The sequence below is a fragment of the Scatophagus argus genome, chromosome 3 (genome assembly GCF_020382885.2).
Source record: "Scatophagus argus isolate fScaArg1 chromosome 3, fScaArg1.pri, whole genome shotgun sequence".
NCBI lineage: Eukaryota > Metazoa > Chordata > Actinopteri > Scatophagidae > Scatophagus > Scatophagus argus.
In genome coordinates this window covers 7,285,496-7,305,335 of record NC_058495.1, presented here as the reverse complement: position 1 = coordinate 7,305,335, position 19,840 = coordinate 7,285,496, and the positions used below count along the sequence as shown (strand labels likewise).

The following is a 19,840-nucleotide window of genomic DNA, read 5'->3' as shown; positions in this document are numbered from 1 at the left end:
GTAAGTTTTTTTACTTAACAAAAGAAAATTGTCCTATTGCAAGAAAAACAAAAGGCATCATACAATCATAATTTCATTCAAAGGCATTTAACCAAATCCATCACAATGTGCCAGAAACTTTAATGTAAAAGACTTCAAAAGTAAGGGCTAAACTTCTCTGGAGCAAAGATGCTGAGCAAAATGAGAAATGTTTACCCATAAAATCTGATGCATGTGGTCAATGAGAATTGGACAGATACTAGAATGCAATGACAGATAGATCCACTCAGAAGAAATGCTGTTACTGTTCCATTGATGATGGATATAAATACTGATGACACTTCTGCATTGCTCTGTTCCATAGCTGTTGTGCAGGAGGAGATCACTGATGACCACATGCCAAGACCTGCGACTATTTTAGCTTGGAGTATTGTATTTGTTTCCACAGCAAAACATTATAAGAGAGGTTAGACACAAAGACAAAAAGGAAACATACATTTAATCTAATGAGAAAAAGATAGAAATGAGTGTGTGGGCACATGACAGTTGCTGAACAGTATATCAGATCAGAATAACGGAAGATTTACAATACTAGTTGTATCTTTTCCCTGTGCACAGTGAACAGCAGTCATGATGATCCTGCATGCTGGAAAATTAGTTGATCTGCATGTGCCTCTAAATGGTTGAATGCTTAATAGTTCCCTGAGTGTTTTTATTACAGAAGTGTGGGAATTCTAACTTCTGAATTACATAATGAAACAATTTTATTTCTAACCAGGGTTTGTAAGTGCCCCATGGCACACGGCAGTCGCCTTTTCAATTTTTCTTCCCCTGCTTTGATCTACTACCTGTCTCCTACAACCTGTTTTTACTTGTTCTTTCTGTCTATGCGATAGTGTACCTGTCAAGGGAATGAGTTGTGATAAGGCACCGCTTCACATCCAATGAGCCTTCCTGCAGTGCTACTATGCATGTAGCTGGACTGAAGCTCCAACTCAGCCGGCACTGAGGCACAGAGGAAAACCCATTAAAAACACAGTTTAAACACATTTTTGACTTGTGTTAAATGCATCTACAACATTTTCCTAGTTTTTGAGGGAGAAAATCTGCACTTTCGGCGGTAGATTATTCACAGTGCAGCCTTGATGTTTCTTACCTGTGGCTGCGAATGTGGCGAACAGTGGAAATGTCTTGACATTTCTGAAAGCATGTTCCATACCCTGAGCTGCCCTTCATTTGACGTGGATTCACTGCCAACCCTGGCAGCGCTCAGAAAAGCACCTGTGGTCCTTCTCAGACTTTATCACAGCTTGTGAGTGACAGCGTTTTTCCACATCACACTGGATTTACTGAATCATAAAGAGTGCTGCCAACAGTCTTGAATTGCTGAACATTTATTTTCACAGTCTGTGGCCATGCTTAGTAGAAATGCGCAACATGTAATAAATCCATGAAAAGGTGTTTTTTAGTGTTATACATATTTTGTTACAGTGTAGGAGGATAGCAAAAGAAATGTGACCTTCATAATGACATCCATAGCTGTGGTTGCATAAACTGGCTGGTGAGAAATTAGTCATCACTCAAAGTTTAATTAAGTTTATTTTTGGTAGAATGAGACCAGACGAGTGATGAACCACTGCAGATGAAAACATGGTCGAGGCACTCTCTGTCTTTGTGTGCTCCAGCACAGAAGAGTCTTCTGTTTAGGCCATGATCTGAAAAAACAGAAGAATCAAGCAATTACACATTACACATCATATGTAACGTACAGATACATTAAATTCCATAAAACACATTCCTGTACTGATACAGAGTTATTTAATGCTTATCCTTAATATAGACATATCCTAACAACCAAATCCTGACCGAGTCCATCCATTCGATGTAGGCAGAGACACGGGTGAAGACGGTGGGCTTCTTGGGGTAGTTACATCCATAACCAGAAACAAAGCTGGCAATACCATGGACGTAATATTTTCCATTAACAAGGCAGTTCAGAGGGCCACCAGAGTCACCCTGGTAGGAGATTAATGAGAGAGTGGACATAATGGCTAAGTGGTGAAAGAAAATATAAATTACACATATTAGAGCTCTAGAGAGTGTGTTTCACTAAAACACTTGCATGCATTTTGATCACTTCAATTCTTCATTACCAGACAAATAATAAAGCTCAATTCAAATCAAATACGTGGTCTACAACTGGACTTTGAGATGTCTTTATCACATAGGAGGAGACTCACATTGCATCCAGCCTCAGCACCACCACCACCACACACCATGGTGGTCTTGACAGTGCTGCCCCACCAGTCACTGCTGCTGCAGGTCTTGTAGTCAACCACAGGAAGGAAAGCCTGCTTCAGCTGGGCAGACAGGCTGCCACCAGCTGGAAGGGTTGGAATTTGAAAGGTAAGATACCGTGCGTTTTACAGAACAGACCACAAGAATGATATCAACCCCCAGGTTGCAGAGGGATCACATGATCAACTCACTGGAAGTGCGTCCCCATCCTGTGATATAGCAGGGGTTGTTGTTGGGCAGAACCTGGCCAGAGGGAGGCAGAGAGCCCAGCTGGACATAAGAGTTCAGAGTGGCCATAGAAGACAAACGCAGTAGGGCGATGTCATACCTGAGGTGGAGAGCCATGGTTCAAATAGGAGGAGACAAAAAAACATAATGAGGATACTGCACTCCTGCAGAAGACATTATGTTTGTGGATAAGACAACCACTCTCTAAAGCGACATTCTTACCTCATAACCTCATTGATCTTTCCTCATACCAGCAGAACATATTTAGCTTGGTTCAGGTTAAACCCAAAGATATTTGAGAAATGGATTCCCTTTAAAACATTATATAAGATCCTGAAAAAGCAAAATAGAATCCTCACCCTCCTGCCACACTGCTGGAGTCCCACTTGGGATGAATGTAAACAGCGCTGACACCAATGACCTGCTCTCTGCCATTGGAGACATAGAGGTCATGGTCACCGAGGACGACGCGCCACGTCCTACTGCTACGATTTTTTCAAAACAAACAAAAAGAAAAGAAGCAAAGAGAAACGGGATATTGTTAACAATGAATGACTGGATACACCCGCGACTCAAATTACTCATTTCAATCAGAAAAGTCTTATTAACTCTCATTGCAGTAAACTGATGTAAAAATAAATAAATAAATAAAGATCTCAACATGCCATGAAACGACTCTTGATTTCCTTTATGTTTTGATTTCTTTTGTCTGGAGATTTCTTTCATTTGAATTGGCTGAATCCTCCTGAGCAGTTATAAAAGAGGGTGTTTCCTCACACTGCTGACATTTAGAGACACCAAAATAAATCAGTATTGTTATAAGAGTGGCTAATCAAGCTGTAGCTAATCAAGTTGTTGCCAACAATTACACCTGAAACACCACCAGGTAACATTGCCTATGGGCACTAGTCACACTAATCATTATGCTACCTGTCCACACAGTGAGCAGCTGTCATAACCCAGCCTCTCTCAATCAGGGTTCCACCGCATGTGTGGTAGTAGCTGCTGCCAGATCTGTACTGAAGAGAGATCTAAGAGGGGAAAAACAGACGAGGCTTCTGTGAAAACATACTTAAGTGTAATTCAGAAATCTGATATTGCAAAGTGCCTGAACATGATTTCATTTTCTGCAGAAAGACTGCACTTAGTTTTCTGTTTTTTTCTATTCAGTAGATTACCTGCCAAGGCCAGGAGTTGGGACTGGCCACCTCACCTCCCACGACCCTTTCAAAGCTGTCTTCCAGGTACCTGGGCTGGGGCTCCAAATTAGCCAGCACTGGCAAAACATAAGCAGCGAGAGTGTACTGATAGAGTATGTGGAGCTCCACAGTGTTGACTGAGCTAAAAATGAGTGACTGACTGGATGACAGAGAGAGTGACTGACTGAGGGTGAAAGAGTGAATAAGACAGAAAGAGATCAATAATTAATGATCCACATCTGTCATTTTCTTACCCATGGCTGCGAGACTTGACAACACCAGAAACCTCAGCATGTCTGCAGTACGTCAGAACGTTTCTACATGGATCAAATGCTCCCCTCCTTCTTTTATACCTCAACTCGACCTTCGCCGGTTCTGCATGGCTGTTCTTTCCCCTGTGACAAAAGCCAACTATGCACCTGTGGTCTGTCTCACCCAGTGTTATCAGTCAGTTACCACACACCTCCTTCTTTGACCAGTAGAAAGTGGTCCACAATGCAGAATGACACGTAGACAGACAAGTATATCACTGCCTGTCATGAGTCACAGTGATTCAGAGGCCTTAGAAGGGTATTTATATATTTATCATGTTTGATAAAGTTTACCACATTTATTTTGGACAAGTATTTAGGGGGGAAAAAAGGCAAATTTTTGGCCCGAAGCAGAGAAGTTTAATGATGACTGTTTGACCTTACACCTGTGTAAACCAACTGATATGTAGACATCATATCAGTTGGTTGACACAATATCAGTTTCATCTTTGGACATATGGATGTTAGATTTGTCCTTAGTCAAACTTTTCAAAGTGGTATTTCATGGAAACACAGAAAGATAATCCTTGTTACTTTCCAATGTGAAACCTTGAAATGGATCATCTGATGTAAGTGTGCAAGTTTTGTTTTGTTTTTTTCTGACATATATGTTCATATTATCCATTTGAAGAATTATGAAACAAACATGAGACAACATGCTTCTGTGCCTTCTGTTGTTTCAAATGTGTCTCTGAGAGGAAGTAAAGACAAGAAACAGTGCATGCTAACTTGGAGCGACATATAATGAAGGTACCCTGCTATATTTAACATATGTGATATAAAAAAATCCTCTTTTGTTGTTAAATGACACATTCTGTTTTTGTTGTGTGCACAAATGTTTTTTGTCTGTTATTGTAGCATTTTCAAGCACTAAAGGAACATTCGAGTAAGTTGAAATTCTCCTCCAAATGCCTATTTAATAAAACAAGAAAAACTTTACATATATATGTATATATTCTACAATATTTCAAAACAAAATATTCTGTATGTTGTTTACAGCAAATATTTTTAAAGTCAGGAATGTAAAGAAAGATTTATACTCAACTTATTAATATTCAATAAATAAATAAAGAATGATTTTCAGTCTTTTGATGTGGTTATATTCAGTTCCTGCATATTGACTGAATGGCTGTAACTTGATGATTACTTATTACTTACTTATTGCTAATTGTAAAAATATCAAAAGTACAAAATCAGTGCAACTGTTCCTGCAACTGTTTATTAATTTGGAGCAATTTATGATTTGGGACATATGTCTACTTAGTGTCTATAATACTGACTCTGTTACCACAAGATTACAGCCCAACACTAGATGGTGCTGAAGACTAACAAACACATTGAATCTCTACTTGGCCACAGGGACACATGACATACAGGCATTGGTATCTTACAGGAGACAAACGCATGGCATGTAGTCCTGGGATTTCTGTTTCAACACCCAAATCTTAATACAAATCCACTTTAAATGCAGATTTTGATGCAGTACTTAGCTGATATTTAAAATGAAAAATCTGACAATGAAGTCAAACTCTACGTTCTTAATGGAAAAATTTTAAATCCAGTGTGAGAACTGAGTTTAAGAGGATTTCTCTTCTCTTCTTTGCTCTGACCCCTTTGACATTGAACATTTATATCACAGATGGATTACTTGATGATTTATGCACAGTAAGTCTCTAAGTAAGATGTGTATATATTAATACTTTTTAAAAGCCCTTTACTTGTTCTTAACTGGCCACGCTGATATTTTCAACAATAGATTTATGGACAATGGGAAGGCTTTAATTAGTCAGAAAGTCATTAAAATTGTGTGGATTTTGGATTATTGCCTTATCAGGCTATTAAAGAGATAGCACTGCTGACTGGTAATTGAGCAGGCCCCATGACATACAGGGAAAAGGTTGTGATGCTGCAGGACTTCCTGAACAACAAGGGCTCCACAGTTTTGATTTTTTTTTCTCACTGAGCGTCATTGTCCCCCTCCAAACTGCTTGTGTACCCCTCCACCACCCCAAATTTTCTTGCAGAAGCATAAATCAAATGTGGAGATCAAAGACAGGAAGTGCTGGGGATGCGTTAATTAAAGATGTTTGCTCTTGATACAGCTTCCCCTCATTAATGAATAGTCGATTTGGTTCCTATAAAGATGTCTCACACACACAGGCAGGAAATTGAGGTTCCAAAAAAATTAATGGGATGCACTGATTGGGTCTATGATAGAAAGTCAGTCTGGGTTATCACAGAGTAACTGTTGATTATGTCAGTGTGGCATTATTTGAACAGCTCAAACTGTTTTACCCATTAAAATTAGAAATGACCCTTGCTGTTAGTGTACAGCCATTCATTCCAGCAAATTCTGTTGTCAGTGCTGCCATGTGATGCCACTATCATCAGGAATCCAGAACTTGCTGTGAGTGTGCCTTTAAAGCAGTATTAATTAATATTTTTAGGCCATTTGAAGGCTGCGGAACATGTTAACACAACACTCATATAATACCATCAACCTAAAAAGCTGATTTAATATACTTGTGAGTAAACTGTTGCCCAGTAGGCTGTTCAAGCTTTTTCACTGAAAATAGCGACCTGCTGCTGTTGAAACAATGTTAAACAGAGGCACGAGCCAGACAGAAAAAATACGGGCTCTAAAACCAAAACTATAGCTTACAAGACATTAAAATAATGCATAGATCTGAGGGGGGTAAACAAGTCTGGCTTCATCTCTGTAATGACCCTGTTCACACAATAGTTATTTTCATCACTTGTTAATATAACCATACTGAGAAGTGGAGTTTTAATCTGCAGATTTTTTGTGGCCTGAGCTGAACAAATTGTTACTTTGTCCACTTACAAAATTACTTGTTTTGCATTCTTTCTTCATGGGCCACAACAGCACAAGAGTCCTCAATTGTCTAAGAAATTAACAAACATCCTGAAACTAAAAACTCTATCAAAACGTCCTTTATTCACAGAACTCGTTTGCTCTTGATGTGTATTTGTAATGTTCGCCAAACAAAACCACGCAGACAAAGTGGCTGTATGTACACTCAGTCTCACATACAGAAACTACTACCTCTCTATATGTGTATAATACTTTCCTTGGTAGGTAACACACACAAAGTTGCAGTGCTAAACTACTGCACAACATGGCACTAATCTGCACAGTCTACAGGGACTGACAGTGTATTAGTACTTTTCCTTGCTGGCTGAGAAAATGTGTAGGGATGCATCAATGCTGCCATGCGTCCTGCTGGGTGACAGCAGAGAAACTGATCCACTGGACTGTTTGCAACCTTTAATTGCAATTATGCCACAGTGAAAACAATCAATGCATCCTTCCCCTACCCCCCAACCTCACTCACTCTCTCTAGCTTCCCCACCAGCTCACAATCCATCTCATGTTTCCTTCCTCGCTTCTCTTTCAACCAGCCATCTCCCTATATATGTAGCAAAAAGGTGCCATATAGGCTGCGGGGAAGTGTGGTTTGTGGGGGGGCGGGGATGAGGTGGTGTTAACCTCTGCTGGAGAAAGATGATCTGCTGTGGCTACGAGTACCTGATTGATCCTGTGGAGTACTGCTCATCCATCTCTGTCCTCCTGCGGCTGCTGCTTTCACCTCTAGCAGCTTGCCTCTTCCCTCTCCACTGTTCCTCCTTTTCCCTGGCCTCAGCTGCAGCCGTGCTGCTGGGTCCTGGCCCTCAGTTGCAGCAGTGATAGAGTCTGCTGGAGTGGAAAAGCATGCTGCTGCTCCAAGCTTTCCTCACTGAGTGACAGAGGGAAGAGGAAGCTGATTAAAAACTGACATACCATGTTGCTTCATCCTGTGTGTGACAGTGGTTAGGCGATTACAGGGCCTTCAGGATCAGTCACCTTTTACATGCTCATTAAAATTCCCTATTGGAAAAACAGGAATAAATTACCAGGTCCAATTAGAAATAAACATTTGAAAATAGCTTTAGTGTAAAATGTGAATAAAATAGTGAGAAACTGAAAGCAAAAAGCATCATGTATAGTAGTATCCGTGTGACATAGAAATCTAATTAAAACAACAGTGAGGGGAGCTTGTGCAGCTGTTTTGTCAAGCATGTTTTTGTTGCACTGCACATTTATACCTGTCACTGGCTGTCAACATAATTATTCCCGGAGGGAAAGAGAGAGAATAACTATATGTCAATTAGCACTGTTACACAGAGAGAACGTCAGTCACTTTGAATGAGTGTACTCTGATAAGACTAATTTGAAGACTAACATGTCACTGCACTGAATTGTCAAATTCTTTCATACCTTTAACACATTTTTGCCATAACACATTAAACCACCAAAGGCAACATATGAGTAAGATATGATACTGCGAGCAATTAATGTGGGGAAACTGGACTATTTGAAGTGTGAAGATGATGTGAGTTTAACAGCACAGTTCTGACATTAAGCAAACTTCCAATTTCTAACTCTGATGTGTATTTGTCAACCATTTTTTTTTTACCACTGACAACTGGAAGTACAGGGAGAAAGAGAGTGCAATCTCAAAGCTTCACTGGTCTGTGCAATATCATTTTCCACTGTATATACTATGAGCAGAAGTTAGAGAGGAGAAAATTAACTTGGACTTCAATTTTGAATAATTAAAGGGAATGAAATTGGAAAGATGAGAGCATGGATGGTTGCAGTGTTGTTTTTGCAACCGTGTTTAAAGAACATAGACAGAGGAAATGTATATAGAGATCTGGATTCATTGTATAACATAAGAGAAGAATAATAATAAGGAGAATTCAACCTGTTTTCAGTAAGTCTTTCGTAAACTGTTCACAGTGTTGTTGGTGTGGGATGTAAAATGTTTTCTTACCCTGCTTTTCTAGTGCAAGGAGACTGATACAGGGAGAGCAGGTACACTTTTCCTGAAAATAGATGCTGATTCATTCTTAAGAGCTACGGAGGGCTTTACTCAGCTCTTGTCTGTACATTTCATTCTGACCTACAGAGCAACAATATGAGTTAAAGCTATTGATTGGGCCACATATGGCCAGCAATCTGCCTGGTAAATCATAAAAAGGGGATCGCAAAATGTCTACATTGAGAATGTTTCCCTCATAACCACAAAAAACAGCAGGCTCTTTATTAATTTTATTACAAAGGTTCCTTAATGTTTCACATGTGCAATTTTAACGTCCACAGTGGAATTTGCTTTGCGGCACTAAATGTACAAGCTGCACTACAAGGTTTTTTTTTCTGAACATTCAAATGGGGGTTAAACCATCTTTTTGTTATTTTTGTCAAATTTGGTGTCTTGCCCCCTGATGAAAAAAAATCAGTGGGGCTTTTCTCTAATGTACTAAATATTATCCTCATTACCCCACTATATGCACTCTTCATGGTCATCTATAAAAAGTAATTGCTGGCAATTTAATTTTTAATTATATCTTCAATGAAAACTCATTTCTGTCATGACTAGGTGTCCCTTTTGAGGAACCCATATCTCATACATGCAGTGGCACAACACAATTTACATTTGCCTTCCTCTCAGTATAGCAGAATACTGTGCTGCAGACCACCAATGAAATAAGAGACCTAGACAAGGGGGGGTGTGAGGGGTTAGAGCCAGGCCTGCTTGTGAATATTTAATTAGTTGTTAATGAAAAGAAGTCATTAGGTTTAATCCCTCCTTAAGGCTAATTTAAATGTTCTTTTTCACTTCTCATCAGAGTAGAAGCCTGTGTGCAAGGGAATGAGGTGCAGTTCCCATGCTGGTCCCCTTCAGTTGTGGACAAATAGCCATTCACTAAAAATTGCATAGCAGTAATGAACTCACAAGTAATCAACATACAGTTTACATAATTAGCAGCGATTGCGAGCAGCTTGTTCTTGTCAAAATATAAAGGAGCAGAGCAATCATGAGTTTAGTTTCTAAAATATAAAACATAAATATATCTCCGTTGTTACGGATGTCAGTGGTGAAAGAGGATCTGCCTGCAAGCCAAAATACTTGCAACAGCACATTAACTGAAACATTTCACTGGCTTTGCCTGGTGCCTGAATTTGTTGAGATGTCAACACAGTAAGTATAAAATAAGTGCAAAGGTCTTGCATTACTAGCTCTCCAAATATCTCATGACGTTCATTTTTTGCACCCCAGGATTTAAGCGCACAAAGTTTGTAGATGGTGATTCTAAAACTTTTCTTCCAGGGGCACAGGATCAATCTTGCAGCAGAGAACCTGATGTTGTACTGAACTGAAGACACAGATGAATAACCTATGTTGAGACACAATCAACCACTGTAAGAGAGGTGGAAATATCAGTGATGAGATAACACTACCTCCTCACCCACAAATTGCATTGCACGACGCCCTTCACCTGCACCATCCAGACTCCGATATCAAAGGAGCTTAAGATATAATAGCTAAGACTTCTAGCAATAGTTTCAAATGACTACTATTGACTTTATAGACACATGTCAAACTTCAGAATCAACGCAATAACGCCTATTTTCTAAGTAACTATTACTCTATCATTTGGTGTGCAAAGGAATACTGCAGGCATTTCCCTCAAGAGCATAAGCTGGCAATTGCCTCTATGAAAAATAGATGCATGGATGGTTGGTTGTAAAATTTTTGCTGAGCCTCAGCCTGGCATGATTTGCTCTTGAAATATGTAGTGGGGATATAATAACAGGTTACAGGGCCGAGGAAGAAGAGAAGTATTACCCTTGCGAAGTCGCACATGTCTAAGTATAACATCACTTGAAGGAGAAGGCATCTTGGTGAATTGCGCTGCAAAGAGCCATAGCGAGGTTGGGGGTATCGGGGCTTTCTACTGAAGGATTCCCCTGCTGTCGATAAAGGCGTCCTTGACTGATAATGATCATTGCCCACTAGAGTAGCATGCATTTGTCTAGACTGAAAGCTGCAGATCTTCATTATTAGATATAACGACCATCTGTCTATGAAGACCTTGTCTGTCACCTTGATGATGTCGTCCTCTGGAGCAGTGCTAAGACAGCCTCCCTGAAAGCAGGCTGTAGGTCTGGGCTGGAAACAGGCTCAAATCATCAGGGTCAAGAGCCTCTTGCTCCCACTGTGTCCTGCTTGCCCAATGATAACTAAAGAGACTTGTCAATGGGACCCTAGAGTGTATTCATATTCCCTGCCAGCTCCCACTGAGTTGCTTGGCACACCACGTAGTCTTGGCCAAAGTAAAAGCCAATCTGCATGGAGTGAGCTAAAAGGAAAGGAGGACACGAGAGAGATGAGTGGAGAGGAATGAAGAGATTGGATAATCTTCCCATGTGTGTAAGCTTACCGTCACCACTAGTGTAATCCAAATGAAATATTAAAGGAGAATCACCTCACAAAGACTTACAGACAACAACCTCTTGTTATGCTAACATGAACTGCTTTTCCGTATAAGTTCTCTACTCCTGTATACCATTCTGAGAATATGCTGATTGTTATTATTTAACAGTTAGCTATTATGTAGGCCTATTGATAAAAAAAGTACTGACCTAAACATATAATGCCATTACTGCTTTGGACACAACATTTTTGTTTGTTATCAACCACTTGTTTAGCCCCACCCCCTTACAGATACACTTAGCATTTTTTTTCTTGTTCTTTTCTTTTCAGCAGGTTTTCAGCAGTAAAACTGGGCTTTTAATTCCTAATTTCTAAGACGATCTTTAGTAGATTGTATTTTTCCAACAAAACACATATTATGTGTAAAAGCTGTTTTTTCTGCACCAGTCTAGCTTTCGTCTGACTGCTTTGATTTAAAAATGTGTGGAATTCTCTATCTCCTCCCTGACCATGATAGAATATATATATATATAATAGGAAAGACAATGCTACCTGTTACTGTGAAGAAACAGTCTGACAGTAGCTTCTCATAGCTGGTTAGTTCTGACTACCAACTGTATGCCACTGTCCATGCACTGAAGGAAAGTCAGTTTTCCCTTTGTCCCGTAACCCCTTTGCTTCTAACAATATGTGGACAACAAGACACTGAGAAACCAAGCCTCCTACAGTCATTTTTATAATGTGATGGAGGGAGGATTCTACCAGCATTTTGAGATTGCTAATCTCAATCCCTTCAGCATGGCTTCCCAAGTGTAAGTGTACCCAAATCCACTGTGAGTTAGGAGTGAGCCGGAATTGCTACCCTAAACAGTTAAGTTTCAGGTTTAAACAGCAATAAATTAAATAGTTAGTTCATTTTATGCTCTTTGGATGTGGAGGGAACACTTACTGCATGTGGCAACGGCAAATGCCGCCAAATAGGAGCAGGTCCTACTAGTGGTGTATAGCCTCATCATCTACTGCAAGCTAAAATCAGCTCAACTCAATGAGGTGATGCATTCATCAATGCGTACTTTTCAAGAAGCAACCATTGAAAGATGTTGATGTCATTCCTTAATTTAACAGCAAAAAATAGAGGAGAAAAACATATTACAGTAAAAGATAGAGCACAGCGACTGGCAACTTTCAGTATGAATACTTTTCATATTCATGTGTCTGTGTGGTAGTGTAGCTACACAAAGGGCTAGCTGTCATTAATGCATTTTGTTCTCTCTTGTTCCCAGTACCTCTCAACGCTTTTCTCCTAGGTGAAAAAAAAACATTAAAAAAATTGCCTATTGCATTCAAAGGTCTAATATATATAAATAACTTTGAAGAATTAGAGAAAAATAGAGAAAATTTACCATGTCTCACGTAACAACAATTCAAATATATATATATATATATATATATATATATATATATATATATATATACAATAAAACAAAATATAAAAAAAAACAAAAAAAAAACAAAAAACATGTTCACTTTAACACAGCTCCAGCTGAAGTTATGAATTGTATTAAAACACTAATAATTACTGGCAGTGCTGAACAATTCTGTACTTCTGTAGCAGTGCTTCATTAACATTTTGATCATATAATATCAAGCAATGAACCACAGAGAAAAAAAATACTGACACACATCAGGCTTAATGCAAAATACCTGATAACTGATAAAACACACAATGCAAAAATTACCAAAGCATTACGATAACTGCTATAAAGAGTGATCGTACATTAGCGATTGTTATATTTTTGCACCTTCTTCCACTTGATAATCTGTATAATTAATTAATCCCCCATTCATGGAACAGAGGCACTGCCAGTACATCTGACGTTTCTTTTCAAGTTCAGAGCTTTCAAGATGTCCTTTGTAAGATAAAGACCCACTTCTTTGGTGTCAGTGAATCTAAATACTGTATACACAAACACATCTGCATCTGGACAGCTAGGTAGAGCTGAATCAAAGCAGCATGACAAAAAAAAGAAGAAAAAAGAAAAAAGTAGACTGAAAAATGGCTTTGTCAGGGAGGCCTGTTCATCCAGGTAGAGCTGAATCAAATCAGCATGACTAAAAAAAGAAGCCTGTTCATCCCGGTACTTCTGAGGAGCATAACATGATCATATTCTTCATCCATCCATCCATCCATCTTCTATACTGCTTATCCGTGAGGGTCGCGGGGGAGCTGGAGCCTATCCCAGCTGACTACGGGCGAGAGGCGGGGATCATATTCTTCAGAATAATGTAAATGAAGAGAAGTATCCTCTCAGTAGGCTACTCTAGCTTGATTATGACAATAACAAACAACCATGATAAATGCTAAATTTGGATAAGTATATATTCCACCACCTGATATCAAAGTGTACCTCAGTAATTTAATATACTGTAATATCCAACCCATAAGTGTCACTGCTGCACAGTATCTACCCACAATTCACATCGCCTCACTGGAACAGAGCACGGCTCACCCTCCCAGCACTGTTGATCAATATAAGATTCCACATTGTCACAGTCAATACTATGGCAAATGGCAATTATGGCCGAATTATGAACAATTTCATGGGTGAGCTCCCTTCGCCTCCTGGCAATATGGTTTCTATGACAGATTTGGCACTGGCAGTCTTGCGACACATCTGCCTTATTGCCTGTGTTTGGCTCACTCACTCTGACATATTTGGATGTTCCATTCAGTCAACTACAGAGAACTGGTCAAGGGAGGAAATAGATTTGTTCAGGGATTTGTGTGAGCCTGTGTACAACTGTGTTCAAGCATGCATGCATGCATAAACATGCCCCAGTGTGTATGCGTATCTGCAGGTGTGTGTATGTGTGTCTGCACATTTGTATATAAATTACTGGTGTAAGGGAAATGTGGACCTCTGCTTTTGGAAACCTTTGTTTAAATTAAAATGTGCCTGTACCCTAGTGGGAGGCTTCCACTTCAAGTGGGCCAAATTCCCCTTTCATTCCTGCACCTTACAGAATCTGTCACTGCACCGACTCAGTTTACTGTTTTGAATTTACCCCAAGACTGTGCAGCACATTGGTAAGCAAATAGATGTATGTGAACTTTTCAAGCGTTTCTACATGACAATTATGCATAAACACACTCAAATGCTATGTTTCAGACCTCTCCAGCATTCCAAGTCATGTGTAAATATTGTGACATCTTTGCCAACTGGAACACTAAGGAATGTAAATAGCTTTTTTACTTGGGGGAACACTTCTAAGACGTCAGCATAAAAAACTATATTCAAGAGGGAAAAAAGTGTTGCTCTTATGAAGTCCCAGAAATGAACTATGAATGTAAAGGTTATGCCAAATATAAGTTATGTTATGGGGGGCAGGGGGCAAATCTGACAACAGTGAAGCGAAGTACAAACATACGAGTAATCACGTAAAGACCAGATATTGTGGCCAATTATCAGTATTATGGGGGGCATTCTGAGCATATTTGAGTAATGTATGAGGTGTGTCCCCCATGCTTATTATATTTACCGCCTTGATCGTAATTCTTGCACCGCTTTAACCTTGAGAGCCAGCATACATACTAACGTTACCCCTCTCCTGTCAGTAGCCTTACTTTCCATTCCCATTGCCACTCACTAGTTACTCTTAATTACTTACTGCAAATGAGCTAGCTTAGCGTACCTTTAAAATCCCGGTAAACAAACTCATTTTACGTCTCCTGTCGTAATGTGATGTTTTGTCACAATTTTGGTTTTTCAAATGAGAATACTAACTTTCACCGGTGGAAAGCAAAACTTCATGCTAGCTAGTTTTAGGTCATCTAAGCTAGCTCAGAGGGACGCCGTAGGCAGGGAACGCGCGGCGTTTAAGGTTACGTTCATTTTTGAGTCACACATGGTGTCGTCAGTGCCGAAATCGCTCAATCCTGTCGCTTCAGGGAAAGTACAGGCATTGGTAAAGTGACACCGACGTTGGGCTTCGTCACCCAGTGTAAAATACATACCGTCCTATCCTTGCTCTCTTCTGCTTGGGGCGAATTTAATTGATCCGGACAAACCGCGTCCGCCTCTGAGGTTGTTTTCCCTGAATTCATAACGTTCAGCATTTCGGGGGACAGCTGCCTCTATTGTCCAGCTACACTTTTGTTTTTCAAGAAGGATAAACCAGCGCAAATCCAAACAGATAGGGTAATTATCCCTGCATTGTTGTGGAGGCAGCTCGGAGGAGGGAATGAATGCAAGCAAGCAAGCAGAGGCAGCTACCTGACAGACCCAGCTCCTCTGTGATGCAGCTGTTTATGCTGGCTGTGAAAACCCCAGGACACCCCGACGCCTGCTTTCAAAACGCTCAGGAGTGAGAAATCACTGGCTATCTATTATTCTGCACGTGCTGGGATCGCATGCGAGCAGCAGGGAAAGCCATGTTGCCAGTCTACTCTCTGCCTCGCACAGAAAGAGAATATACCGCCGCTGTGAATTTCTAATTCAGATTTCCCCATTTTCCTCTGCGAGGTGATTTGTCACTTTGTTCACTCCCTTCACACCCGCGATCTTTTTTTTTTTTTTCCCCAGACGTGGCCCAGTGCTTTTTGTTTTCTGTCTTCAGCGTGGAAGCAACATATCAAGTCGGTAATAATACAGAAGTGTGCGAGGAGAGGACAGCGTTGGGGCATCTATCCATGCGCGCTCCACACCGGGATTTTTTTTATTATGGATGTGTGACCCCAGTTTTTCCCATCTATACTTTCTCCAAGTTTTTTTTTCATGTAGGGTAGGGGTATTTCCAGCATATATTCTGTGAAATGCTCTGAATGTCGGGCTATTTTGCCGGCTGTCAGTGACGCAACATCGCACACAGACTGCATGAGAAATACATGCGTAGAAGGGCGTGAACTTGCAGACAGTAACCTCCTTACCGTTAAGAAAGCATCTTCTTATCTATAAAGCCAGTTCCATCCGTTTGAAAGCCCATACACTTCACTGATCTAAACTCATCCCGGGGACGTAATGGATCTCAAAGCAGAGTCGGAGGACATGGACTACAAGCAGCCGGCACCCATTGAAGTTTTCGCCAGCAGGTCCACGCTGCATGGCATCTCGCACATGTTCACTTATGAGCGGATGTGTATTAAGCGCACCCTGTGGATTTTGTTCTTCCTGGGCTCCGTTGGTGTGCTGGTTTTGGTTTGTGTGGACCGGGTGCAGTTCTACTTTCAGTACCCCCATGTCACCAAGCTGGACGAGGTGGCTGCTGCGATGATGTTGTTCCCCTCAGTCACCTTCTGCAACCTGAACTCCTTCCGCTTCAGCCGGGTGACACGCAACGACCTGTACCACGCTGGGGAGCTCCTTGCCTTGCTCAACGGCAGGTGTGTGTCTCGTTCCCATGTAACCTATGCGTTCAGGAATGCCTGCAGCCCACAGCAGGTTTGCCTGGTGGTACACATGGTGTCAGTGGCTTCTGTCATGTAGGTTAAAACAAACCAGTATTCAGCACACAAGCACACTTGGTGTTTGCATGGTAAGATTTCGCCTCGGGGAGATCCATCTGTTAGAGTATAGTAGTCGTTGATACAGGATTTGATTATGTCCGCTGTGAAATATGAGATAACAGTCACAAGTGTGAAGCGTTTGGCTCAAACAGTACAATTTTAATTTGACTACTTTCTACTGCAGTTGTCAAGAAACTCAGCTATTCATTATTCCACTTAAATGAACCGAGAACCATTAAATCACTAAATCCCTGAATCCACTGACTGAATTCCAGCTCTCCCTTTTTTAGATGTTGTGTGAAGAGAAATAGAGCCGATGCTTTACTTGTTAGGCCTAGCAGTTCAAATCTACGCGTTACACATGAACTTTGGACTTTTGTGAAATTTCGTCTTGGTTTAGAGTAGCCAAATGGAAATGCAACCTTAGTTTTGCTATGATAAAGGACTGTATGACAGCTTGTGACTGTATGTTCACTGTATGTGCTACAGAGGGTGAAGGGTTTTGTAGCACTGGCCACACAAATGAGAGTAAAACATCTGTTACTATATCTGAAAACATTAACGAGAAGTCCAGTTCATCCCTTCAACAGGCGTGTGACTGGCATTATTGTTACATATCCAGACCTTAATAATTGCAGGGGACATAACACATCTTGGTCCACAAAACATCCATATATCACACTTCACTACTACCACTACTGAGGATTCATATCATATCAAATTCGTATCATACATACAATATCATTTATATTTAATTCACATTGCTCACACAAAGTAAATCTGTAAAGGGTTTTTGTTCTCTTATTAGTGACTTACATAAACAAACATGGGAAACAACAAATGAAAACTAGAATCCAAAATATTTTGTTATTCTTACACAGAATGCAGCAGATTCAAGTCAATGGCCATAACTACGGTCTGTGAGTAGACATAATTTAATAAAGGGAATCATTTGACACAGGTCATCTCCTCAGATCTTTGCTGGGGCCTCCCTGAACAAGGAACAGAGCAAGAGTTGCCATTCCACATTGAATGTTTTTTTGTTTGTTTGTTTTTTGCTTGTTTGTTTCTTCTTGTGGTTTTGTTTGATAACTGATAACTCACACCCCTGTTCAAATGGTATAAAATGCTATGCTTTTGGATGTTTTAATGGAAGAATGTCAAAACCAAGCAACAGGGAATAACATTACACAGGTGCCAATTGATTGGCTTCTGGTGTAAAGTCAAGCTAACTTGTGTCAGGTTAAGAAATAAAAAGATGAACATTTTAACCAAAGATATACATGAGTAACATGATGACAAAGATTAGCAATCATCAGCAATCATTTTATACATTTATATGAGATTAGAGCTAAATTGGTATTGGTCATCTCTCGTATTTTTTTTTTTTATCACATATTAAGATGCAGTGCTAAGTAAGTTTGTCATGACACCAAAATTTTGAACTTCAGTAGAATACAATAGTATACAGTGGTACTCTGTGGTACTCTGTACTCTACTAATGCTACTACTACTACCACTAATACTATTCTCAGTCATCCTCAGTCCTCCTCAATCAACTTCCATTCTTAAATAGGTAAGGCCTCCCTATACCAATATTTTCTAGGAATTGTGGGAATCGATGTCTCTCTCTCTCTCTCTCTCTCTCTCACACACACACACACACACACACACACAGACAGGTAGCTGTATCACATGGCTGCTAATGTGTTAATGTTATTCATTGCACAGACTGTTTTTTTTTATTTTGTAGAGTGGGCAACATATATGCACTGTATTTTTGTCTGGGGTGAGATGTTATATGTCACATGGATGTGCAAAGCAGCGTTTTTACACCTGTCTCACTGGTTGTCGCTGCTAGGCCACTGAGCAGTGTGCGAAGAACATGGACAAAGCAGGCAAAACCTTTTAAGGCTCTCTGTGAAAATGAGCTTGGGCTGACCTTAGCCTGGAAAAAAAAAAAAAAAACTGTACAGATGAAAGGTGCTTTTCTAAAAAGTGGATAAAAGGCTCCGTATTAGAGTTGGCTGTTTAATCATGTAGTGACATTTTAGATCAGCTGAAATGCACACTGTACATAAGCTGCTGTGTTTATGAAATTGTATGCTACAACATAAAATACACCCCTAACATTAATCTGTTAGGGCTATGTTGTTAGATCATTTAAAAAAAATAAAATAAAGCTAGAACACGTTTTATCACACATCATGTGAATCCCCCAGGGAATCGATAATGGATGAGCTGTTTCTAAGTGGTTAATATAAAATGAAGGAGAAAATGCCACTGGCGCAGTTCCTTGCCCAATCATTTTACAATTCATGTGATACAAATATCTCAGTACTGGATAAGTAGACAAGTAAATTTCTAAATCCTCTGCTGACAACGTGTGAAGAGACGTGTGTGTCTGTGTGTGTGATTCACAACTGCCTTTCCCTCCCTTTACACTTGTTGCTTTCTGCTGTGCTTTGATCATTTAGTCCTTTGGCACCCGTGACAAGCTCACCATTGACTGTTGAAACTTTTTACTTTAATTTTCTTCACTTTTTCTTTTTTATGCCAGCCAACCTTATTCTGATCACGTTTACCGGTACAATACAGATAACCATCCTTGACTCTGTATTCACAGCTACAGCAGTAAAAGTCATAGATGTGGATTACTGCAAAAATAAAACATCTGTTACGCACATGCACATCTAAATAGCATCTTGAACACATTATTCAGTGTATTTTTAACATATTGATCCACACAGCTCTGCAGCCAAAGGCACAGTTGGAGCGTATCTCTGTGGTACAGGCTAGAATGACATAAATCCAATTCCTTGTTTTCATACTGAATATCATCACTCTGTGACCTCTATATGCATCCATATTACAGGTGATGACCTTACAGGAAAGAAACAGATTCCCTTGCTTGAGGCTGCAGTTCTAGTGCTTTGCATGGTATAGATTTCAACCAGTGGGTCTATACATCCTATGTGGATTTGTTTCTCTGTGTACTGTCAGCTGTAATGGCAGATCACTAAGATACCAACATTGGCT

The 19,840-nt window shown here is 40.0% G+C and overlaps 2 protein-coding genes across 4 annotated transcripts in view; one reads left to right on the top strand and one right to left on the bottom strand.

The window, feature by feature from the left end:
* Window positions 1-1,559: 1,559 nt before the first annotated feature.
* LOC124056069 (elastase-1-like) lies at window positions 1,560-15,560 on the bottom strand. 3 transcript variants are annotated; one of them, XM_046383161.1, is made up of 9 exons: window positions 14,839-15,560; window positions 7,566-7,773; window positions 3,684-3,781; window positions 3,436-3,536; window positions 2,865-2,990; window positions 2,469-2,605; window positions 2,220-2,362; window positions 1,846-1,995; window positions 1,560-1,694 (listed from the first exon to the last, which is right to left on the bottom strand). In XM_046383161.1, the coding sequence occupies exons 2-9, from the start codon at window positions 7,591-7,593 to the stop codon at window positions 1,683-1,685; spliced, it is 795 nt and encodes a 264-aa protein (XP_046239117.1). In that variant the 5' UTR covers window positions 7,594-7,773; window positions 14,839-15,560; the 3' UTR covers window positions 1,560-1,682. The 3 variants fall into 3 exon arrangements, with proteins under 3 accessions (XP_046239117.1, XP_046239116.1, XP_046239115.1); XM_046383160.1 differs by having other exon boundaries at window positions 15,314-15,560; XM_046383159.1 differs by lacking the exons at window positions 7,566-7,773; window positions 14,839-15,560 and adding an exon at window positions 3,959-4,175.
* Window positions 15,561-15,567: 7 nt separating this feature from the next.
* Window positions 15,568-19,840, top strand: part of asic1b (acid-sensing (proton-gated) ion channel 1b) — a 143,341-nt gene continuing 139,068 nt past the window's right edge. The window contains exon 1 of the mRNA XM_046383155.1: window positions 15,568-16,678. Coding sequence (XP_046239111.1) covers window positions 16,317-16,678 — 362 coding nt within the window. The 5' untranslated portion in view covers window positions 15,568-16,316. The remainder of the gene's footprint in view (window positions 16,679-19,840) is intronic.